A 26,660-nucleotide genomic window follows, 5' to 3' on the forward strand; every position below is an offset into this window, starting at 1 on the left:
TTTTGCTGTCTATACTATTTTAAGATTGGTTACCCATGAAAGGTTGAAAAGGCAGAGCTGCCAAAGATGGGATAATAAAAGATGCTGAACCAAACAAATAACCAAGAGACTAAAGAGATTCTTATTTGTGCTTTTAAGCAATCTGACAGCTGCTCAGCACAGACAAGAAGTACATTATTATTTTCATAATGAGATAGATAACCAAAGATCAGATCCGAGTATACATCAACACAGACAGTGATGCACTGCAGAGACAAAGCTTTGATGTGCCCTGCTTGGTTGTGTTTAGTGTGCTCTCCTGCACCTGGAACTAATCATGCCATTTTGTTCTGCTCATCTAATCAACTGTTCATCTCTTAGAGCTTATAATATTCCTCATTTTGATGGCACCACAACACATTATCAAAACTCCATGTCATATTACATTGCATAAGGGCCAGGAGATATATAAAAAAAAAAAGATATTACTTTTGTTACTCAAAACGTGATAAGACATGAATGTCTCAAAAACAAAAATTAAGAAACTTTGCAAGAGATGACTAATAAGCCTGTATTAAGATCTAGAATTATCACATGACTGAAAGTTTTTTTTTTTGAAAGGGGGAACACACAGTGTGGTGCTCATGAGAGTTACTTTCAGCCTTCACCAAGTGACAGAAAATAGATTAAACTAGAAATGAGAGAAATGAAACTTAATAAGTGATACAAAAAGTAACTGTCGGGGGAAACTCAGGAGACAAGCTTCAAGAGTTAGTCAAAGATTAACTTTGGTTCAATATTTACCAAACTGACATGAGGTAAAAAAATATATACATACAGATTTAAAACATGTGTGAGGGGGAAAAAAATGAAAAATGAAAATAAGTTAAACTGAAATGAATGCAGCAATGGTAATCTTACCACAGGCGTGACAGAAGAGCTCTCTGGTCATGGTAATTGTACCGCAACCACGATCAGTTTAACAATGATGACAACTTGAAAATTCTACATGTTGCTTCCATATTAGCCAATCGTTAATTGTTTTCTACAGTCTGACATTCTCTTAGATTTTTCTAATATCTTTTTCCAAACTTGGTTATTTTTGTCCAATCTTCTTTTTTCTCATAGGAATTTAAAATCAGAGCCACTACATCAAAACAATTCTCAATCAATGTGCACGAGACTGGACCCCTGCTCAGTTACTACTGAGAAAATGACTGGTTATCACTGGACTTTGCTGTTGTCTCTCAGCAGCTGCTGATTGTTGATGACTGAGGTTGTAGTATTATGAAATGGGGGATTTTGAGTTTGATGGCTGACCAATAAAATCTGCATAACTTTTTCTACTGGGCCCCCTTTTCAGCAACAAAAATGGCAACATCCTCCAGCATGACTGGTTTGGCAGTGTGTCTGTGATGGTCTGGGGAGGCATATCCGTGGAGGTAGCGTGACTAAGTTCATTTAGTTTACTCCACTTGTAGTTGTAAGGGTTTATTTTTGATCACACACAGAGTTTTCGAAGGAGCTGTAATTTTATCTTTTGATATGTTTCGACTGAAACTTCGGAAAACGTCATCCAATATGCACTGTATCATCTTTTCATCAGCTGGTGGTTTCCTGGAGGCCTGACCAGCCTGACAATTGGCCTTTTTTTTGCTCGTCTGGCCTTGACTCCTGCCTACTGGTGGTCTTTGCGGGAGAGAATCCCATATGTGGGATAGCATGAATGCCCTGCTCATCACAGCTGATCTGTCCTTAGCTCGCCTCCTGATTTCTATGGCCTCCCTGATCCAGCGTTTGAATGTGTTGCTCTCGATCCGATGATTTTTGCATTGTCCCAGTCCATGAAACAGTTATATCTTCAGCAGTGGTCTGATATGGTACGGTATGATATTTTAGATGATCTTGTGGGTTGTGCTGTTTCCTTTTAGCATTCTTTTGTTTGTTTCCTCTTCTGTTAAAATTTCTCCCTGTCTCTCTATGTACTTTTTCTCATGTGTTTTGCATGGGATTTCATATGTTACATTGCTTTTTTGGTCCTTGTAAATCTTGTCTTTTGGGTGTGGCAGAGTTTTATGCCTGGTTTTGCTGTTGCATTGATTTTGTGTTGTTTCATTGTCTTCTGTAAGCATTCACTGTATGGTATGGCCAGCATGTCCTTTTTGCTGTTTCCAGTTTTTTGTTCTGTTTCCTTTATGTTTGTCTTTGTTTTCAACCTGCTGTGCTCCTTTGATTTTAGCCCATTTTGGATATTGTCAATGTGACAGTGTGTCTCTCATCCTCCTCAGTGATGATATTGGCCCATTTATAAAGTGTCCTTACTACAGAAAGTTTGTGTTGTGGAGTGTTCCAACGTCCAGAGAAGGTATTGATCTGTGTGTGTGGGTTTTCTGTATAGTATGATTTTTTTAATACTGCCATCGTCTTTGTGATGAATTTTCTTGTCCAAGAAGTTTGTGGTGCGGTGTGGTTCCGTTTCTTGTGTGAATCTGATGTTTCCATTTTGTTCAGATGATCCATTAGTTGTTGTGTGTAACCAGATTTAATTTTTTAATACAGAATTTTTAATACTATAAGATAAAGATATAAACTATACTAACTTTAATCCAGTCAACGGATAAAATCCCAGGACAACCAGCCAGAAAGAAAAAGAAAAATGAAAATCCCAGAAACCTGTTTTATGGTGCAGTGATTATAATTATTTTTATTTCTAACACATTGTAACATCAGCAACATGCAATTTTGCAGAGACAGCTGAAGCAGTCGTGTTAGAACACAGTAAGGGAACATTTGATAGCTCACTGATTTTAATAAAAGCAAACAAATGTGACTTTCAATTTTTAGATGTCAGCAAGAGCAGCAAGAGCAGAGCTGCAGCACGTTGGTGTCTGTTTTAGATAAGAATCATCTACAATAATGATCCTTGCAGAGTCAAAGGGTCCAGATCAGAGAAAGACCTCAATATCCTCTCACCTTTTTTTTCTTTGCTTCTTGTTTTTCTTTTTTTATATATACAGTGTTTTTACCTGGGGTAGTAACTTATAGATGACCTGACCCACATCAGCTTTCCAGAGTAAGTTATCTTGGCAGTAAGAAGTGAAGCAACTTGATGCCAGTAAACCAAAAATCATGCTGCACCACATGTGTGTATGGTGCACAGTATACATGAGGTTTGGTTAACAGCAAGAAACTGATTATAAGGTTGAGGACAAAATAAAGAATCAAGGACACAATGGCACAAAAGAAAGATTATTTTCATGCACAGGTTAAATGGGTTACAAAAAGGAACACAGACAAACAAGGGGGCACAGAGAAATATGGAGGGAAAGGTAGGCTCCACAAAACAGAAAGGGGTGACCATGGAAAAACTAAAGTCCTATCTATGACCATGACAAGTTAAATGAGCCAATACAAAGAGCAGAAATTAACAAAAAATATATATTGCTGTCTAAAAAAGTAATAGTAATATTTTTTAAAGCAGTAGATTTTTCCTTTTTTCTGCCTTGTATCTAGATAAAAGATTTCTCAGATTGGATGTCCCAGCTGTAGCTATTTAAGGGGACACAGCAGCTCCATTCTGTTCCTATGAAATTTACATTTCACACCAGACTTCTTTTATTCTGTTTGCACATGCCTGCTGTCAGCAGCCACAATTTTGTCAGGAAAGATGTTCAGCTCTTCTCACCATAGCACAGATAAAAAGAGACCCCATGCAGTTTCCAAGGCCTGATCAGGGTTGACCATATCATTTAAGCTGAGGGGTGAAATGGATCAGCCTTATCAGCACAGCTGAGCAGCCGTAATGAAATGAAGGAGGCTGGAGATTTTAAGGAAGTCTGGCAGGGTTAAGAATTACAAGACAACCTTTTCCTGCACAGTTTAGCAGAGTGTGTCACATGGGAGGAGTTACAGGATCTGTTGTGTTACTGTGCATGCAGAGAGTAGAGATGTCCTGTGGGTAGTTAATATTGAACACAGCAGGTTCAGAGATTAGCAAATAATAGTATCTCAAATGTCTATATGGGGTTTGAGGTGTGTGTGTACATGTGTGCATTTGTGTTTCCTTGCTTTTTTGTGTGTAGTCTGTATGGTGGTACATTGAAGTTATTTTTGCAGTACCTTCCTACATTGTGTTCTTTCCATATGGTACATTTCCACAAACTGTTGATTGTTTGGCATCATATCGCTGTGAGATTGGTTAAACACATCAATGAATTTCAACAGCTGCTGTTTGCCTGCTAAGATGGTTGTGTAGTGGTGCTTTTCAGCTTTTCATCTCTGAGGACTAGTGTCTGACACACTGTAGAAAGCATTAGTTGTCTCAGTAAAGAGAACAGATGTCTAGTTTGGCTACATTTGTAAAAAAGTGCATGCTTCTTGAGCATGACTTGACCAAGAAACTGTATTCCAAACATTATTACTATTTATTCAGCTTGTTGATATCTCTAAATCACAGCTGCACATGGGAGAGTACAGCATATCATATATTCTCAATCTTTTGACCCCCTAGCTTGGTCAGATTCTACGGAGCCCCTTCATGAAGTTTGTTGCTCACGCCGTCTCCTTCACCATCTTTCTTGGCCTGCTGGTTGTCAATGCTTCTGACCGCTTTGAAGGTGTCAAGAACCTGCCCAATGAGACCATCACAGACCATCCACGACAGGTGTTCAGAGTCAAAACCACCCAGTTTTCCTGGACGGAGATGTTGATCATGAAGTGGGTGTTGGGTGAGTTCACATCTTTCACAAATCATACACACACACTGTGACGCTTCACAGTTACAGCCAATTAAAATGCACAAAGATAGAGTAGATATGTTGGTATTGATGTTACTGGTGTTAATAGAATCAGTATCATGTTGACAATACACGTATGATAAGAAAGTGATTTGATCCCAACTGATAAAATCAAAGCATTGCTGATAGAGATTGGGATTATTTTTTTTTACAATTTTCATAGTTCCTTACATCCTTTTTAGGTGTTACTATAGCAACACCTAAAAGGAGAAAGTAAAAACAATTAAAAAGTAAAGAAGTTTTCTGTTGATATTGAAAAAGAAATAACATTACTGATGATTGTTAAAAAATATATAAAAGAATGTTGTGCAACCTTGCAATGCTGCAACCTTTGATAATTTGGTTGAACAGTTTTTGCAACATTCGTCCCTTGCTTCGTGTTAGTAAGCAAATAAGTATTTGGAGAAACCCAAGCTCAAAACAATGTGTTCTAAACCACTATATAAACCACATGACATCCAAATTATGTGTCAAAATAGAAAGTATTCAATATGTCATCTTATTATTATGCTAAATCATTTAATTCTGTTTGCATACACATTGTATTCACAGTCTCTTATATAATCCATCCTTAAAATACATGCAAGAGGAGCAGGTAATGCTTCCTTTTTTTAACACTTTCTCTTTAAATAAGTAAAGGTTATGCTGAGGGTCAGAAAACTTTTTGCTCCTCTTTGATATAAAGCATAATTAAAGTTTTATACCAACCAAGTGAAAGAAAGCAGATGTTATAGTAATACAACAAGCCAGACTCTTTCATCTTCCAAAGATCGAACAAAGGTTAACTACTGTACAGTATGGATTCAGCACAATCTGAAATTCTTTAAGCACTGGCCATGCTGAGCCTTAATGATAAATTAGAAGGAAATTTACCTGAAATGTGGTGCTGAGGAAATATTATATGGAGAAGACAGAGAAAAGAAATTATGGAAAGTTATGAGTGGCTTAGGAAGACAGATAAAAGTACACAAGTGTGGAGTGTGTGGCACACACAAAAACAATACAGAAACAGGAAAACAGGCAGGCGACAAATAAAGACAAAGTCGAAGGATAAATAGCCAGTGGCAATATATGTCAGGCCCCAGCTGCTTCCCATCTGCTGATGTTCTCCCTCCCATTCACACACACATTACAGTATTACATGTGTAGCTTGTGTATGTTAAAGCACATATGGTTATGTTTTTATTTATTGATGCGTAATGGTGTCATTCATTCCCGCTATATGGTCATTCTTGGCAGCAGCTGTTTGTTTATGTGAATGTACTGCAGGGTGTGTTTGTGTGTGTGTGTGTGAGTATGAGCAGTGACTGGTGGCGTTGTTAGAATGCTTAATTGCAATTCCTGTAGCGTGCTTTGAAGACCTGGTGACTATTACAGAAATAATAGTGATCAGGAGGCCTTTTGCCAAGCAATTTTCCTCTTATTTTGGCCCCAAATGATAAATGACTGAGTGGTTTCATTGAAGGAATTAGGTTTTCCACTGTGTGTGTGTGTGTGTGTGTGTGTGTGTATTTGCATGTCCCTGAGCTAAGGGTAACATATCTTTCATGGGTTTAGTTTGAATATTAAGCTTTGTTGCAATCATATTCTCCTTACCTCATTTTCTTTATGCTTATACTCTATTTGCATGCAAAATGTTTTAATAATTGTATTAGTTTCAAGTTCAGAGCTCCTCTTTATTGTGGTGCTTTTTGTATTTATTTTGTGATATTTTTTTTTTTACTTTCTACAAGATGTACATGTGATAATTGTTGTGTTCTGTATGTATGTGTCCTCCTTCAGGAATGATTTGGTCAGAGTGCAAGGAGATCTGGAGTGATGGGCCCAGAGAGTACATCATGCACCTCTGGAACGTTCTAGACTTTGGCATGTTGTCAATCTTTGTGGCATCCTTCACAGCCCGATTCATGGCATTCCTCAAGGCATCCAAAGCCCAGCAGTATGTAGACATGCATGTACCAGATGAAGACCTCAGCAACGCATCACTGCCAGACGAAGTAGCTTACTTCACTTATGGTATGCAGTTTAAAAAGAAACAACTAATGCCAATAAAGTTAGCAGCCTTACTGTACATTTGTTTAAAATTATAACAATGTTTTGTTTCCTCCAGTTCTTAAAAATTCATGGTCTTGGTGCTCGTGGCTTTCCTTGCTCAGCCTTTGTAGATATTGCTCCTCATGATATCGGTCCTATTCCTCTGATGTTAAAGGAAATCAATTTATGTTTCCATTGCAATGCTTTAATTCTTATCTATCAACCCCCTTTTTCCTCAGAGCAGACCAATTTGACTTTTTATGATAAAATGTAAAACCGTTTCTGGGATTCTACATTACCATGCTGCATCTGTGAGTGATAGCAAGCTTAAAATCAGACAAAATTAAAAATGTCACATATAACTAAAACCCAGGGATATCACTAAACCTGTTCACATATGGTATCATATTCTGTTCTCTTTTTTGCAGGGTTGTATGACATACTAATGAATAGTCAGTGTTTTACTTACAGAACACAATGGTCCCAGCATTTTCATTTTGGATTATCTAAGAGGAATTTTAATAAGGGAGCTAAAAAAAACAAAAAAAAAAACTAAACATAGTGAATTTTACACCATGTCTGTTTTGTACCAGACATTTCTCAACAGAAGAATGTTCATGTTGGTCCTCATTAGTGTTTGTACATAATAAACTTAATGGCCAGACTGGTTGAATAGCTCCTAGCTGTTGAGCATTACTTTACAGGCTCGTTTTACTGTCCATTTTTACTGTCTTCTAATTAGTATTTTTGGATTACATTTACTAAATTGTAAGTCCGAGCTGCTATGGCTCTATAAACACTGAGATCTGATTACATTCAGGAGTGACCTGGGTTGCATATGGACGCAGTCTTTTAGCAGCATGGAGACGTGTCCTCTTACTCAACTGATGCACCTGCTGTCAGTGAAGTACACCATGTCCTGCGCTGGACCAGATACCCGTGGCTTTAGTAGCCTTTCATTTTTCATTAGGCTGTCGTCCAGTTCCACAGGTGGAAATGAAGCACTTAAAAGTGAATGACTGTGTGACTTGGAGCCCTTTTTACACAACTTCTTGAAGGTGTTACTGATGCATCTTCATTTTGCCTTGCCATCTGTTTGTAAAGTGCAACTATGGAGTGAGAGAGCGAGGGTTTTTGCACCTCATAGCTGTCAGTTGAGGTAGTCATATGGCTGTATCAATGTCTCAGTGTGAAGGAGAGCCCACACACTGGGAAACAATGACACGATGGGACTTCAGGTTAGTGTGAATGAGCTAAAAAGAGACTAGCGGCATCTCCATCTGTCTACCTGCAAAGGGCTCTATTTTTTAAGGGGTTGACTTTAATACGGTTCAATTAAGTATTAGAAAAGAATGATCAGTGCAGGATTCCAGAACTCTAGTCCAACTGTAAACACAAACAGCAGGTTAAATGCTAATTAGCACACAAAAGATGAAAATGAAATCAGATCACATGTGGTCACCCAGTATACAGCTCAAGTGTAAGCTGATAAACTCTGAGCTGTTTACCTCTGAGCCTGACTCACCCGAGACAAGTTCTACCGTCAGCTGTGAATGGGGACTAGAAGCTGAAAGTATTAATGAGATAAATCATTGTTGCTCCGCTAACTGCAGGTTTTCGGTTATTTGTGCATATAGGGTCTGTATGATCATCAGTTCATTCCCAATAACCCATGGCAATGTTTGCAACTGAACTACTAAACACACTATGCAAGTTTAAGTGATTGCAAATTACATCTTAAATTACTCAGTAGAAATATATACTTCAAACGAAAATAACAGCAAGCAAACAAACAAGGTGTTCATGCTCTGAAGAGGAAACATGTTTTTGTAGTTACCAGAACCGCCACATATTTATTAGAAGTGCTATAGACTGCAAGCTTAACTACACATTTAGTGCTCTAGCAATGGAAGCTACATCAGTGGTGACACCTGGTGGTTGGATTGTTGGATGTTTTTTGTTGTTGTTGTTGTTGTTGTTTGTTTGTTTTTTTTGTTTGTTTGTTTTTGCAAGACATGCATGTCAGGAAATAGAGGTTTTCTTGTTCTTTAAAAGTTATTTTTTAAGACTGTTTCAATTTAGCTGAAGTATCTTTTCTTCTTCATGTACCTCTTTGGAGATGGACCCCCTGCTCTCCTCTTTTCGTGTCTTATTGAACACACTTCCCTTCATCCTGTCTCTTTGCAGTCCACCCAGCTCATCCTAATTGCCTTCCCTCCTGCTGCTCCTCCCCACTCTCCAACTTTAAATCTGACTTTCATTTTTCCCTCCTCACTTAATCCACCCTCTAACTGTGAGGCCTTTCAAGCTCATGTTCTTTATAAAAGCTGTGATTATGCTTCTAGGCAAAATCTATGGCAAATATTTAGATACAACTGAAATTTAAAGTTTCCTCTACATACTCTAATTTGAAGGAATTTGATGAACAAGCACTGTGTGTATAAGCAAGTAGCAAATAACTTTTCATTTTTAGACTGGAACAAGTGCATGAAAAGTAACGTTAAAAAGGAACATTTTTTTGGAACATATATATTAAGAGTTTTCTCCTCCTCTTCTTCCAGCCAGGAACAAGTGGCGCCCATCCGACCCTCAGATCATTTCAGAAGGACTCTACGCCATCGCTGTGGTGCTGAGTTTCTCACGAATCGCCTACATCCTGCCGGCCAACGAGAGCTTCGGCCCATTGCAGATCTCACTCGGGCGCACTGTCAAAGACATCTTCAAGTTCATGGTCATCTTCATCATGGTGTTTGTGGCCTTCATGATTGGCATGTTCAACCTTTACTCATACTACCTGGGAGCCAAGTACAATCCTGCCTTCACCACGTGAGTTTAACCCGTTTGTGAGATTGGTGTAGTTTGAGAAAGATGTGTATAGCTCAGTGATCAGACATTGGATAATTTTGAACATCTTAAAGAATCCAGAGCAAATTTCCTGCTATTTCTGTGATATTTGATTTGAACTCTGTGTGTTTCAGTGCTATATAAAGGCCTCGTTGTCACATGAGCTCTTAGACAAGATTGTTTTCTAGGTTCATCAAATCCATGGTGCTTATCAGTGGCAAAAAACGGAACTTTAATTTCCCCTTGGGCTAAATGCTGTCAATCAAGCTGTTTGGTTAAATTGATTAGGGAGAAGTTTTCATGTATAAACATGCTAAATTGTGGTTTTATTTCAGAGCTTTAATAAGATTCCAGATACTAGCCACTACTTTGTGTTTGACAGCACTGTTTATTCTCTCAATGAAAGGTGTCAACAGCAGTTTGTGTCCAAACTTTGGACTTTTTCAGCACAGTGTGTTTTGTCATCCATCCTCTTGAGTGTGGATCATTTTAAAATCAATATAAAACTGGATTTGTCAAAAAAAAACACCTGTCAGTTCAGTTTTTTTTCTCTTTAAGCTATCAGTTTTTACAGTATTTCAACATTAATTTAAAAGCATCGTCTGCAAATGATGCTTTGGCAGTAGCGGAAGTAGTTTGGAGCACCTCTGTGGCACCAGACCTTTCCTGTCATTTAATACAGTATTACTTTAGAAACAAATTGTATTACTAATTAGAAATTAACACAAAAGAGTAGACAGTGATGTGCCTCTTTTCTTAAGAGTTGAGTTGCCTCATGCACACCTCCATTACTCACTGATAGCTTTCTTTCCTCGACATCTTTGTGTGCTTTAAGTTGTCAGACCAACATATTAAGTGAGACAGCTTGCTGTATTTGAGGATTTATAATTAGAAAGAGATTGTCAACAACCTTAAGAGCTGTAAATGTCCCTGCTAAAAAACTGCATTTACACAGTATTGGGGTTCTTCTTGTCAGTGAAACGTGAAAGCTGTAAAAACAGTGAAAAGTGTAAATTGTGACTGCAAGACTTAAATCTAAAACTATTACTCTACCTTGGCATTTATGGAGGCAAGTTGTTTTTCAAAACAATGTTTTAAAGCAATCAGTTTTCTCTTCAGTGTTTCTTCCCTCATTGTAGTTTGTCCACGTCTCATGCGGCTCCTCCTTTCCTTTCATATCAGCCGCAAAAAGAGTGACACCGTCGTTGTCGGATATTTGTTCCAAAGTTATCAATCTTAGGCTGGTGACAGGCTCTTTCTGTTTATCATCACTCAGTTTGGAGAGAAAACACTCAGACGTGTCTCCTTGTCACAAGTCATTACTCAGCTCCTCAGAAGAAGACTTACACTGAATTAAATAGCTGACATTAAAATACCCCTCTTTAGTTTGTGATTACACTGTTACATGATGTTCTGTTGTTGTTTACATTTCACCCGAGAGTGTTTGCATTGTTTTCATACCCTTTTGCCACACTTAGCAGCACATGATTCTCTTTGCTTTCTCTGTTTTTCTGTCAGTTTTTGTGTCAGTGCTGCTTGAGTTGAGGGTTTAGTTTGGAGATGTCTGTTGACCGACTCTTTTGCATTACATCCAAAATGCATCTTTAATCTAAGCTTTGCTTTTCTACCTAATATAGAAGCACTTCCTTATAGTATGTGTATATTTAAATAGTAGAAATCTATACTACGTCTCTAGCTATACACCATTTTTCTTATTTTCAGGTGAAAAAACTAAACTGCTTCCAGTTAGGGGTAAATAGGGTCAAATACTAGATGCAAAATGTCCAATATTTGTTTTTGGCATGTATGCACCGTTGTTTAAATGTAATTATTCTCACACGTTCCTGTCAAATTTCAGGCATGCTATGGCAGAAAGCTTTTGTTCTACCCCTAATTTGAAAGTCAGTGTTTAATATGACCACTTTGATTTTGCAACACAATCCAAATCTTCTTGGACAAACTTTTTTGTAAACTGTTTAAGTAGTTTTCAGGAATAGTTCTCCAGGCTTCTTGAGGGGCTTTCTAAAGCTCTGTTATGGATGTTGGCTGTCTTTTGTGCTGTTTGCTGTCCAGTTTTTATGTATAATGATATATAACCTTGTTTCCTTTGTATAGAGATTATTTCTTATGTGGCTTCAGTTCAAGTTGTCAAGTTCAAGGTCATACATCACATCATGCTGAAAAAGGCAAGATATTTAGCCAATAACTGTTTGAGGATCACCTTGTTGGTCCAAAATGACTGGTTTAATCCTATCAAACAGATCATTTTCGGCATGGTTTGTTGATGCAAGAATTGAGAAAAAATTATGTGTCTTAGGAACAAACTGCTAGTAACAAAGTGCCTGAAGTTACAATTCAAAATTCGCACTTCGCTAAGTTGTCTGTGTACATAGAAAAATTACTGTTTCATCTCTTGAAACAAGTCAGTGTTCAAAACAACAAAACAAAACAAAAAAAACATTGACTTGAAAACAGTCAGGCACAAAAATTGGCCTGAAAATGAGAGAAACCACAGTTACTGTCCAACGATAAACATTGAAAAACCATTAGAAGGTCTGAGGAACTATTACTCAAAACCACTTGAAAATGACAAGGAAGTCTTACAAAATATGTAGAAATGAAGACTTCTACACAGCAATCCATGTGAACTGCATGGACATGATTTCCAATTTTGTGCTTGTAATTAATTAACTGTGTTAATTGTGTGTTAATTAATTTCCAAGTTTGTGTATGCGTGATCAGACTTCTTCTATTCCAAGCTGACTTATCCACCACGGTGCTTTGCATATACTGTAGCTGTTTTGCTGAGCCTCTGCACTGGGTGGTCAGGAGTTATACTTGGCTGCCCACGTGGAGCCAAATACCCAACCAACGTGATGAGTAGACAGTACAGACAGTTATATGGCAGGAGCACATAGACAAGTAAAAACTGGGTCTAATGGAGTTGAAATCAGCTGTCAGAGAGATCGTGGTCACAGCCCAATAGTCTGACATAATAAAGACTTCTCCCAAAGCAAAGAACAAGCACAGAAAACACCCATGGCTCCATAGATAGAAGTGCCTTATCATTACCAGCCATCACAGTTTCCATTGCAGTGGCATGAAGTGATCTCCTCCCTACTTCAGAGATCCGCATCAAGGCTGATTTTAAAATAAATTGGCATGAACATGGGCATATCTCATTAGAGTGTAAGGAGGGGGCATTTATTTCTTACTTTAAACTGGCCTCTGACACTCTTTAAGCTGCATCATCTGCTTTTGAGAGCCCCATGCTTTAAGTTCTGTTGTTGTAAGCTTCACCACCAGGGGTCACTCTAGCATTACCTCTCACCCAGTCTGAGTGAACTCCTGGAATCAAGGGTGCAGAGAGACAACATTTTTATTTGTGCTGTGACAAATTTTTTGTTGTGTAAATATAATCAGGCTTGTCGTTGCCTCTTGGAGGTTTCAGAATGTGCACTGTGATTATTTTGTCTCTTTTGTGTCTGTGCATGTTGAACACAACTCTACGAAAGAGCTCTGTTTGCTGGGACTGTTGGTAATAGTTGTGCCTGTGTTGTGCAGCAATGTGCTGTCCATCTCTTTTGCTCCTAGTGACCTTGTAGAGAATATGACTATGCTTAGTTCCCGGTGTCTATGTGCAGGCTGTGTGATATTAGGTGTCTGACAGGGCTCGTTTTATGGAGGGCAGAAGAAAAGACTGGTCTGTTAGCTCTGATTCAATGAAGAGGGAGTCAGGTGGAGTAGGTAATGAAACCCCAGGAGGGACCACTCAGACTGGGTGACGGAGGGGAGGAAGTGAAGGGAAGGAGGGTGGATTATGATGAAGGAGTGAAGCAGAGGATTTTACTCAGGCACACTCACATACATAGTCATTCACAATTGGAAGAATTCGCACACATGAGCACACAGCTTGATAGGGTTTAATGTAGACTGAGCCTTACACACACACACACACACAAACCATAGAGGCGTGAACACACTTCTGACTCAGATACTTAAAAACATACACCAGATGCTCTTTGAGAGTGCCCACGCTGTTGCCTTCTCACATGTGCAAATATACTTAAGCAGCATGTGCCCATCCTTACCGTTTCTCTCTGGTTGTGTTTGTAAATGCGGAAGCAGGTGCTCATATGGGTTGAAAAGACATTCACATTAAAACTGACTTCGTTCACACACCCACGGTTATCTGGGTTTTGATTTGGACAGTGGTGGTAGAGCACTGGACTGTCTATATTCTAGTGAGCTGTGCATGACAGTACTGTACAGACAGAGGGAGAGTTGAGGAAGAAGACAAAAAAATTTTGCTAAAAATGGAAGTGGGTAGAAGTTGAAGCTGTGCATACTTTGGGACAGAGTAAAAGAAGATGACGCGGCAGACTGTTTCACCTTAAAATGAATGTAATTTTTTATTGTATTAATGCCACATTGAAAAAAAGAAGAAAATAAGTAAAGAACATTTATCGGTTGAAATAAAGTATTGAGATAAAGGAAAGCAGGAATGAGAGGTGGAAGGAACGAAGGGATGAAGGGTGAGAAGAGAACCAGAAGGAGTGATGCAGAGGAGGGTGTTTTTGGCTTGCCTCTTTGTTCAGGCAAAATGCAGGAGACCTGCCAGAATACATAGACAAAGGAGAAGGAAGAGGGGAGAGAGAATGAGAGAGGATGAGAGAAGGTCATGCAGACTGAACAACAGACAGACACACATCCTCACAGGATTAGCTCAAATTTAAGCATAACCATAACAGGTGGGCAGAAATCAGAATGCAAGTACTACGCCTGTTCACTTAACCTTTTATGTGCCACATTCTCGCATTTAAATCCATGTTAGTGTAGTTTTTAGGTTGTTTGCATGCCAACAAGCGTAAGAGATGGCACATAGAAATATTAAGATTAAGGTATAGGAAGGAATATGACAAAGTGAAGACTGAAAGTCTGTTGAGGGAAGGGGCTAGTGTGAAAAAGATTCTAGGTTGGTGGACAAAAATGTAACCTGGAGGGGAAATGTGGATCCTGCTGAAAGAGACAAGGTCTGAAAGGTGGATAAGAGGTGGGCGAGAGAACGAAAAGTGTGAACAAAGGAGAGAATCTATTAGCTCTGAAGGGAAGACAGAGGTGTCATGTTCGGCCTCTACTATTCACATCTGACTGTCAAAATCAGGAGGGGAGACAATTATAATTAAAGGGAGACAGACAGAAAGAGGTGATGCAGAGAAGTGACAGAAAAAGGAATTATTCATGTGGTGTGACCTAAACAGGATCTTAAATGTCACAGAATAGACTAGCAGCTTTCCAGTTTGTGCCAATATTGAGAATTTTTCTGTAGCTTTTAGAATTATCATGACAAATGATGTCAAGCGTTTGATTTCCTGCTTGGCTGGTAAGACAAAATCCCTCTTAAAGAGTGCTGAGGTCATCATTTAATTTATAATCTTTTCAGTTTTCTTCTAATTGGGTGTGAGGGCCTCAGAGGCATCATAGAGGGACAAAGATGACAACAATAAAGTTATTAAGCAAAAGACAGTGGATATAATATAACTTATGTAAGGAAATTAAAAAAAAAAATAAAATAAAAATTTTGCTGATACTATCACTCTGATTTTTAATAAAATAAATTTCAGCTAGGATCCAATTTCATTAGGTTCTTCAGTTCTTTCCTCTACCATTGCAAAGGCAAAGAATGTGTGAGTTTGTGAAAATTAACCACTGAAGTAGTGTTGTAAAGAAGCTGCAGGGCAGAGAGATCAACCTATTTATGATAAAGGAAACCACGGTTCTGTTCTTTGGTCTTTGTTAATTTTGTAGGTCTCTCATCTGTAGTCTGTGACCTTTCATTTTGCCAGTTGAAACCCAGCTGTTGCTAGCATCTGTAGCTAGCTTGGTTATGCTAATGTTGGCACCATAATTTGGTGTCAATGCCTTCAACTTACTCGATTTCCAAAGTAGTGTAATAAACAGTACGTAAAACTTGTGGTATAAGGGGTTTCCATACACAAGAAGCTTTAGTGAACAAATTGATCCAACATAGCCCATGATTTAGATGGGTAGTGTAACATAAAAGCCTTTCACAGCCATGTGGATGGATGGATAAATGGATAGATAGATAGATAGATAGATAGATAGATAGATAGATAGATAGATAGATAGATAGATAGATAGATAGATAGATAGATAGATAGATAGATAGATAGATAGATCGATCATCCCCATTGGTTAAATTTAAATGAACACATTTACATATATTTACAGTAAGATAAGTAATTGAATGAATAAAAATTAATTAAACAAGTATCAGTAAAAATTACAAGAAATATAATAGTGTGTGTGTATAATAGTTCCCCATTACAGGCTCTGAGTCAATGTTGTACAGTCTAATGGCTGTATAGGGACAAAGGATCTCCTGAACCTCTCAGTCCTGCAGCACAGTGAGATCAGCCTCTCACTGCAACTGCTTCTCTGTCTTGTCTTGTCAATATACACTTATATTTACATATTTTTTTGTAGTCTCTTTTGATGTGTGCAAAGGCTCGTTTTGTTTTTAATATGCATAAACTGATTTTTTCATGTAAAGCTCTTTGTGTTGCCCCAGCATGAAAAGTGCTTTATAAATAAAGTTTGATCTGATTTGATTAAATCTTTCCCTGCTCTCTTTGAGTGATTTACACTCTCGGCAGAGCAAATACTACCAAATACCTTTTAAATGTTGCTCATGTCTTTAATTTCTCCATGTACTACTGCAACTGGATGCAGCATGTTACAGAGGAACCTCCATGTATTCTACTGATGCAAAAAATATGTTTGTTTGTCCTGATTTCTGCAAAGTATGTTTTGCAATGATGATATTGCAGCTAATTAGCACATAGATTACAAAATTGATTAGTCCATTGGTTATTTATCACAGAGAATGTCATGCTTTGCTCAGAATACCACGGGGATAAAACACATCGCCCCTCTCAACCATGTTAAAATAACCTAGTTTCAAACTGTTTTGAAGAGGTTTGTTTTCGACAGTTTGTGCTGCTCTTCCAAAAGTGGCTAAATTAGTGAATAGTAGATCTTCCTTAACACTATTATTGTGTCCCATATCAGGGTCTACACACTGGTCTACAGCCACATACGTCACAGTGGCGCCAAGCACTGTCCCATGTGAAAGGCGCCTCTGAATCCTCTGAATACATTTGCAATGCTGCGAAGGCTGCTGGAGGTGGATCCTTCACCGCCTCTTTTCTCCCAGAATTAATTTTTGCACAATATGGTGGCAAATAGGTAATAAAGCTTCAAGGAGTGTGTTTTTCATTCACCTCACTTTAGTAGAAATGTGACAAAATCAAATACTGTACATTAAAATAAACATGTTCATTAAAGGGTGCCATTAAAGTCATGTAATATTTGATATTTGTGGATTTTTAAGAGGCAAATGAAGAATTTCTACTGGCTGGCTGACAACAGATAGCCTCCGATAGCCTTTTGATTGATTGATTGATTGATTGATTGATTGATTGATTGATTGATTGATTGATTGATTGATTTTTACATTAAAAAGGTCAAATAGAACCAACTCAGTCAGGGGGTGTTAATGTTAACTAAAGATATGCAAAACTTAGGAATTTCAGAGGTTCGAGTGATTCAAACATTATTTAGCAATAATTAATCATGTTTATTTAATAATAAATTAATATAAAAATAATGATGCTTTGGTATATGATAAAATAACATAATCAAATCAAATCAAATCAAACTTTATTTATATAGCACCTTTCATACATAGAAATAGCAACTCAAGGTGCTTTACAGAGAGTAAAATCCCCCAGAACCCCAACCCAATAGCAGCAAGCCCACCCCCCACCCCTTCCCATCAAACACACACACATCACAGAGGGTAAAAGCAAGTTAAAAGGACCAAGGAAACGCTGTCATAAATTCTGGGGTCTAGTGGTGTGGGGAAACACTGAGATAAAACACAGTAAAACCAAATCTAAAACAATCTAAAAACCAACCTGGGTATAAAAGTAATAGTAATATTGCTAAGACCCATAAAATAAGAGAACCCGTGAAATAAGAGAATCAGAATGATAAAACAAATACATAAATGATAAATAAATAGAAGCTGAATACAGCCTGTGTGTTAAGAATAAAGAAATGAATAAATACAATAGTAATAATAAAAGAAATGATTAAAATGCTAAACGAAAAAGGTGGGTCTTGAGTCTGTTTTTAAAAAATATCCACACTAGGTGCTCCCCTCACGTCCTCAGGCAGGCTGTTCCACAAACGAGGGCCGTAGAAATAAAAGGAGGACTCGCCTTGGGTTTTTGTTTTTACTCTGGGAACAGTTAAAAGGCCAGTACCAGAGGACCTGAGGGGTCTAGTGGGCTCATAAGACAAAAGCAAATCAGATAAATAAGGTGGGCTAAGACCATTAAGAGACTTAAAAATTAATATCATTATATAATATGCATAATTATTTATATTATCATATAAATGTATTATTATAACATTATTTGTTATGATTAATTAATTAATTAATTAAGTAGACCCTGACTTGGGAAACTACTCATGTAATGAATTATTGTGCCATTTCCTTCACTTCTGCAGGCAAATTAGTAGATTCTTTCTTCAGAAATCCTGTAGTCCACAATCCAGTTAAGCTAACTAGTTTTGTACGTTTTTCATGTTGTTGTGTTTTATGGTTGTCCCACCATTGAACTTTGTGGTTGAGTCATAGGTCAATAGCTCTGACAAATATTAGGCCTTACCATAAGAGGTACTGTACACAATACACATGTTGTTTTTTTTGTTTGTTTGTTATTTGGGTTTTTTTTTTTTTTTTTTTTGTTTGTTTTTTTTTGTAATTACGTTTTGTATTACAAGAGCTTCACATAAAAGTACACTATCATCCCCACGTTGCACACACTGAAGCCAGCCTATTCCAAACTACCATTTTTCAAAGGGCATAAATTTAATTAAAAATGCATATTTATTGAACTTGCAAAAGGCAAGTGGTTGTAAGCATTAGCTAGTGCTAAGCTGCCAAAGAATCCAGTAGTTAAATCATTTCTCAAATACTTGCATCATCCTTCACTGGAGACAATGGGTACAGCACTGAGCCCTTGTTTAGGCACAATATTGTGTTGCACTTGCCCAGATTGGTAAAACAGTCTGGCGAAATGTGAATAGCAACAGGTTTTATTGCCTTAAAAAGGAAAGGAAAAGAAAGTATTCTCTGAGACTGACGGAAAGATTTATAATTTAAAACTTAATATATTTGCATTCAACTATTCCAACACATATTTAAAATGTTGCTCTTAACATAAGTAAAAGGGATGCTGTTGGAGGATTTTGCGTAGAAACATCAAATGTTGCATTAAAACCATATTTAATGTGGAAGCACAGAAATATTAAGGATGAAAACAGAGTTTGCAAAGAAAGCTGATCATCTCTGTTGTGAGAGCAGTTTTCTATAATTGCGGTTTAAGATTTTTGCCTTGAGAATCAGCATTACTCCTGCCTTCACCCTTCCAACATGAGGAAGAACCAAAAGCATGCCTCATTAGCTGAGCTATAACTAGATAAGTATGAAAAAGCATAATAAACACTCTTAACTCAGCTTTGCATCAAAACAATCTGAGCACTCTCTGTATAAGAAGACAATTCCAGCTAATATAAAGACAGAAAACAGACAGACAGCAAGTGAGCAAGCAAATTAAAAACAAGATGATGTTTTGCTTGATTTTTTTTAATCAAAACACTCTTAATTGCCCATCTTGTGGTGCTGTATTCCTTGCTTAATAAGATTTCTCTTGTGGCATGCCTTAACACACACACGCACGCATTAAAACGTCTTTCTTCCAGCCTCATTTTGTGTCCCTGTCTGTGTAAGTGTGTCTGTGTGTGTGTACACAAAGAGACGCACATCTGTTTTTACTCTCGCTCCCATTTTTTACTTTCCATCAAACACACACACACATAAATACACAAACACACACAAGCCCCTTCTGGGAGCCAAATTCATTAATTAAAAACTGAGGTGGGCAAGACCCCACCCTTGTTGTCACCATGGTGACAGCTAATTTAGTGCAACAGAAAGAGTGAAACTCAAATTGAAATTTAAATACATTTCGTCCATAATTTGCCTGCCTGACTTGTTTGTCTGCAGGAGAGGAGAGCAGTGATCGAGAAGAATTTAATATCTTACTAAAAACTGAAGTGCAGGTAGGTAAAGAGCCTTGTGCCGGGTAGAGTCATTCACATATTCAGAAGACATTTACATTTGAGAAGCATGAAGGCATTCCTGCAGGTTCCTTTTTGAGGAGGAAAAATAAAGAAAAAAGATAAATATAAATCAAAAGAATAGTGACAGGAAAGGCTTAAAGCTGTTGGGATGAAAGCTGGACAGAGCAGCAGGTAGTGAGAACAATGTGGTGGTAGCTACAAAAGCAATGGAAATATAATGAGAAAATGGATATGGAGCAAAGAGCAGACAAACAAAAGACAGAGATGATGGCAGTACAGAGATATAAAGCATGAAGAAAGAGCGTGAGAGCTCGTCACTGGGGCGAAGAGGTTGATTTAGGCCTGCTGGTGATTAGGTTTGGTTTTCTCCTGCAGAGCCGAGGTGAGTCACCAGTCTCCCACACACAGACACACACAATGCTGCGTGTGGTATGATTGTGGTACAGACAAAGAGTGAAAATCGGCATCAGTGTTTACTGCCAGTGTCCCACAGGACTGAGTATGAGTGCTTGTTTTACTTCCACTGTGAGACGTGAATCTGCAAAAACAATGTCTCTTGGTTCATTACTTAACTCCCCTTCATCAAAGAGTTTGGTAGGGACTTGGTTTAAGATTACAGGCAAATGGCCTGGAAATTAATAAAACTAAAAGGAAATATAGGACTCTCTGAAGTGATTGAAACATGACTATATGTTTGTGTAAGTGTTTAAGGAAGTTATGCTTTATGTAGACTTTTGGGAACTGCCACTATAATAATGAATACTAGCATGCTATCACTGCATCCTGGTGTACAACTCTCTTATAAAATTCACACACATACACACCCACTGAAATTTAAAATAAATTAATCTGGTTCTAAGTTTGTGATTAAAAAAAAAAACAACCCTCCATTACGCTGAGCATTAGGCATCTCATCCATCTCTGGTTATTGTATAATACACACATAACCAGTACCTTAACTGACATTAGACTAATTTAAATTTATCATCAACGTTGATCTCCAGGGATACATTTTAGATTTTCTGTAATTGCACTTCCTCCCTGAGAGGCATCTCACATAGATTTCAGTAAATTAAATAAACTGAAAACAAGGAAAGGAAAACAAATGATGATGCACAGCAAAAGTCGCTGCCATGCATCAATATCCAGTAAGAAAGAAGAACCTCAGCTTTCATATAAACTCCTATTCATATTCTATCTACATTATATAATCATAGCATACAAATAGATGTGATGCATGTAGCCATGTGCAGTATGAACAGTTATATCTGTGTGTGTTTGGCCACAGATAGATTTTATTTAATCTGTTTACAGAATTTTTTGTAATTGAAAGAAAGGCTCTAGTAGTTACAGCTTTAATAACATGTAAAAAACATATCAAAACAGCTATCGCTGCAATCGATGCAACAGGTCATCCTTAAAATGCAAAATGACAGTAAATCCATCAGAGGCTTTGTGAACATTCGGTTCTGATGACATCTTTATTTCTGACCACCACTGTTGTATTTTTAATTTATCTCTGCTCTCGCTTCTTAGATTCCTTTACTGCCACCATGTTTTCTGGTGCTTTTAATTTATTTTATCCCCTTTAAATGATATAGATATTATAACAAATCATTTTAGTGAACGTTGCCTTTCTATTTTAGATAATATTTGTCCTTTTAAAACTTAGTCTTTGCCATGATGAAATACACTATTTAAAGCGTTCCTCCAGGAAAATTGAACGTACGTGGAAGAAAACTAATTTATTACAATAAAAGGATCTTAGCATCCTTTAATAACACAGTTAACGAAGCGATGGATACCTAATTTTCTGACCTAGTTTTAAAGAGCAGCGGTAACACTAAAGCCTTGTTTCCACCAACGGGTGCAGGTTGGGTCGGGTCTTGATGGTTAGGGTGCAGACATGTTTTGTAAACTGTAATCTCATTGTGTTTCCACAGCCAACCGTGATCTAACTGAGAGGTGGAGTATCAACCAGATAGCAAAAGATGCCTCAGCTACGTAATAGCATGACGCTATCTCAGCACCTTACTTAAAGAATAACCAAAACATGACTCGAAAAAAAGGAGAATAGTGGTCATCCAATAGTTTGTGTTCTTTTTTCTTGGCGGTGCTTCATAATGTCATTTTAAATGGAGATTTAATCAATAAAAACAAAATATGTTGCCCTAAACCTCAACCGTTTCGGGTCGAGTTGGTTAGATTGGTACCCCAACGGAAGGTTCCAACAAAGTAGAATGAGTCCCTTCCCAGTGTTCGCATGTGGAAACACAAAATAATGCATCCCAGCCCTCTCGCCCCGACCCACACCCCTCGGTAGAAACAGGGCTTAAGTTGTTATTCCACACTATTAGTAACTTCATTACTCCTGTTACATCTACTATTCCCATATCCTCAAATGAAGACTGTCAACGTTTTCTATCCTTTATTGTTGATATGGTTAGAAACGTAAGAAATAATATCTCTTCCTCAGCATCTGTGTTGATAGTTCCCACTCCAGTTTAACCTGTTATCTTGGACAGTTTTGCATCAGTGACTTTATCTGAGCTAGCCAAACCTTTTGATACAATGAAAGCCTCTTCTTGTTGTTTGGACATTTTACCCACATCTTTGTTCAAAAATGTCTTACAGTGCATTGGCTCCAATGGGCTCAATATTGTCAATGTTTCACTGGCCTCTGGTAAGGTATCTACTTAAAACCTGCTGTCATCCATCAAATTTTAAAAAAAGACCATTTGGATCCCTCTCTCCCCAGCAATTATAGACCCATGTCCAAGCTTCCATTAATTGCTAAGATCTTAGAAAAGGTTGTGGTCAACCAGTTAACTGCGGCTCTGTATCAGCACAGCATTCTTGACCATTTTTAGCCAGGGTTTCGTAGATCTCATTCAACTGAGATGGTTCTTTTGCACAGCATTCTTGACCATTTTCAGTTAAATGACATTTTTATACAGAGTGATGAGGGTAATTGTTCTGTGCTGCTAATGTTGCACCTCAGCCTTCGATACGGTTGACCATCACATTCTGCTCGATAGGCTGAGGTGCTGGGTTGGTCTATCAGGATTTGCCTTGGACTGGTTCTCTTCATACCTGACAGATCTTTTTTGTAGCTACTTCTAAGTACAGATCTCCCCCTTATCCAGTCCATTTTGATGTACCACAAGATTCTGTCTTGGGTCCTCTGCTGTTTTTATTGTATTTGCTTACCCTTGGGCAACTTTTGAAGGCATCGCTTATCACTGCTATGCAGATGATATTCAGATTTTATGTTCCACATAAAAGAATTGTCTAAACTCCACTCCACTAGACTCTGTTAAACAGTGGATGGCAGACAGTTTTCTTGAATTAAATCAAGACAAAACTGAAATAATTATCCTTGCACCAGAAAAATGCATCTCTGTGATAAAGGAGACACTTGGACCTCTTGGTTCTTTGGCTAAATCCTCTGTTAAGAACCTCGGCATACCTTTGATTCTGTTTTTCTTTGTGGTGTTATTTCAATGTGTTTATTGATGATATGCCAGAAAACGGAAGCAGCTGGAAGAGTCCTGAACTGTACAGGGAAATACTGTCTGTTTTGATTAAACAAAATGCAAAACATTTTGTTGGATGGAACTTCACAGTCCAGATGGAAAATGGCCAAAACATAGTTAGAAACTAGACCTAAAGTTTTTAAAGTCAAAATATTCATTATACTGTAATAGCAGACTCCTTCAGTAAGGGCTGGAAAAGCAGTACATTGGATGAAACCTATTTTATGGTGATGTAAAGGGGTTCCAGACTTCAAGCAGTCATTCTCTATAAATGAACTGTTAGAAAGTGTTGATATTCTGCATTTTATAACTGTATTTAAACCCTTTGAAACATTATTAATGCATGTTTAAAAAAAAAAATAACCTTAAACTCTTCTTTTAATGTCAATGAGCTCACCCTGAAATTTATAAAAGAGAATCTCCCCTTTGTATAAGTGTAACCTTTATATATTTTACTTAAAAACTTAAATAAGAAATATTATTATATGGTTGACTGTAAGGAGGGGTTCACTACATTGCTCATTCTGCCCACACATAAATGTCACATTTTTGGAATTTGCTTTATATCAAACTAACAATCTGTCTAAGCAAACAGATGAACAGTGACTATAAATAATGGTGCCGTTTGGTGAGTGTGTCGTTTTTTTGTGTGTGTGGTTGTGTGTGCATTTGTCTGCTCCTGCAAATGTCTGGTTTAATGACACTTTAATGTTAGCTGGAACAGAGCCCTGCTTCATTATCTACATTTATATTTTAGGAACATGAAAATCTAAATCAGGCCAGTGTTTCACAGGGTGGGTAGAAGAGCCAGGAGACTAATTTGAAAAATAATTTGATTTAAAAGATAATTGGGATCTAACATAATCAAAACCAAAAAAATTGCCCCCCTTTTTGTTTTGTTTCAAATTCAAAGCAACTGGAAAGCTTTTTTAATCTCGGAAAAGGGACTCCAGATAAGTGATGAAAAATTACTGAAAGAGACAAGGCTCCAAGTAACAGGTCTTGAAGTGGTGCCCTCTAAAATCACCATCCTTGGATTTTCTGATTGCATAGGCTTCTGGAGTTTTGTGATGCAAGTGGGTGAGGATATGGTACAGCAATCGACTGTCTGCCCAAGACACAGAGAAAATTTACCTAACAACTGCTCGGAAATGTCGTTTTGTATCTAATGTTTTGTGCAGGTATTTTTGCTTCCGTGTGTTTCCATGTTTTGAAAGAGATAATTATAAAGCAACTTCAAAAGTGCCCCCAAATATGTTTTTATATTTGCACCTTGTAAATCTATTCAGAAGTGTTACTATTAGACATTCATTCCTTATCAGTAAGTCAATGCCCCATTGCAGTTAGTGTTATCCTTACATCATCAGCTAACAGTTTGTCTTTAAAGATTCATTTCTAAAGAAACTTATAATGTTATACTCCGTGCACATTACTTATATCTACAGCACTTAAAGGCTGTGTCTTTAATGTTAAATAGATCACCAACAACAATTACACAATAGTAAAATATGCAAACATCTTTAGAAGATAAATGTTAATAACTAGATTTTTACCAGTTTCATTGGGGCAGCTTAGTTTGATACTATTGCTATCTGACTGAGTTCAAGTCAGATCAAAATCGGATTCAAATTTTGCTTTAAGCAGAGATGTAATGAAGCAATATTCACTATTCTGTTATCTTTAGGCTAAAAACCCCAAGCTGTAAAAAAAAAATGGTCGAATAAAACTAGAAAAAGTTCTTTGTTTTGGCAGAAAATTGTGTTTCTGTAAGACCTCGTCTCCATGGCTGAACTATTTTCTTAGTGGGATTGTAAAGTACTTATGAGCAGTCAGCCTTACCTGTAGAAGACAGCAGCCAGTCCTTCTCAGTTTGGACAACCACAGGTTTCATCACAGATAAGCTAAAGCTCAAAGGAGGCAAGCAAAACAACAAATTTGTCACCATTTTGCCTCAAACCATAAAATGTTTAAAAGAGTTTGAGAAAATGTTTTTTATGTAAATTTTACATTGCATCACTTCTGCATTACAACAGTAACACGGACTGGGTTCATGCAACAAGTTCCATGTTGCTATGTTTTGCAACTCCGACCATGTTATACAGACTATTGACCATGTTTCTGCTCAGAGTTTAGTTTTTAAATGTCTAGTTAATAAATGTAATGATAAAGTAAACATCTGTGTGATGTAGAAGCAATATGGTGTTAAGATCCACAGCAGTTGTTCTAGTAGTTTCAACTGTTTCAACTACTTTCATAGCCCCTTTCTAAGAAAGCTTTTGGCTTGGTGCACCCACCAGAATTTTTGATTTTCCAAACTGAGATTGTTCTGATTTCTGTCTCCTAAGACGCAGCCTACTGATAAATACTACATACAGTCTCAGTAATAAATACATAAAATATCCTTAGAGCTTCAGTGTCTTAAGGTTTATGAGCATAGTACCCCTAAAGGGACAACTTTTATATTCAGTTTGGTATTTCCTATGTACATTTTTTACAAATGCTTTCCACAGTAACAAACAATATGCTGATCCAGGTGATAAGATGATGTAACATTAACAGGATGCTTGGTCTCATGTGTGCTTCCCATGAGCCCAAGCTGAGACATACAGAATATGCCTTACTGCATGGTATGGCTTAAATAGTCTTTACTGACTTGTGGTACAGAGTGGTACCATAGTTTTTACTGCAGATTCTTAGCTGACTAGTCTGCAGTCATTTTTTTTACTATTGACTCATTTCACTTAAAACCTTAGCTGGTTTAAAACCAGAAAAATTAACAGGTATTGTCCACAAAGTGCACCTGTCTTCCAAAATGAAGAGTACTTTTTTAGGTTTTCTTTAAGCTCCATCTGCACCTGTATCTCTGGTTTTGCAGTCATATTGGTGACTGCTGTACTGTAATTACTCGTAACTGCTCCCATGATAAAAACTAAAAACTAAAAACTAATGTTTCACAGACAGAACACTGTGGTCATAACAACCAGAGCACAGCAATAGCCTCAATCACAGCTTTTCCAGCCATGAAAATAACCATAATCACACTTAACAGTCTGTCTCCAGCTGCAACAGCAAAAGTCAATGAAAGAACTGAGATTAGGAAAGGAATTGAAATATAGTTTTAAAAGATAATATCCCTCTTTGAACTACATTTTTATGTTGAGAATATATTTTGTGATCATCACAAAAGTCTGTAAATTGGGGGGGGGGGGGGGGAGAAGTGACAGTGTACCAACAT

At 37.5% G+C, this 26,660-nt stretch overlaps 1 protein-coding gene across 1 annotated transcript in view; it reads left to right on the plus strand.

Moving 5' to 3' along the window:
• LOC121643564 (short transient receptor potential channel 7-like) overlaps nt 1-26,660 on the plus strand; it is a 62,864-nt gene that overhangs the window by 25,850 nt on the left and 10,354 nt on the right. The window contains exons 5-7 of the mRNA XM_041991038.1: nt 4,490-4,706; nt 6,558-6,791; nt 9,371-9,635. Of these exons, the coding sequence (XP_041846972.1) occupies nt 4,490-4,706; nt 6,558-6,791; nt 9,371-9,635 (716 nt within the window). The remainder of the gene's footprint in view (nt 1-4,489; nt 4,707-6,557; nt 6,792-9,370; nt 9,636-26,660) is intronic.

Source organism: Melanotaenia boesemani, chromosome 7, assembly GCF_017639745.1.
Source record: "Melanotaenia boesemani isolate fMelBoe1 chromosome 7, fMelBoe1.pri, whole genome shotgun sequence".
Lineage (NCBI taxonomy): Eukaryota > Metazoa > Chordata > Actinopteri > Atheriniformes > Melanotaeniidae > Melanotaenia > Melanotaenia boesemani.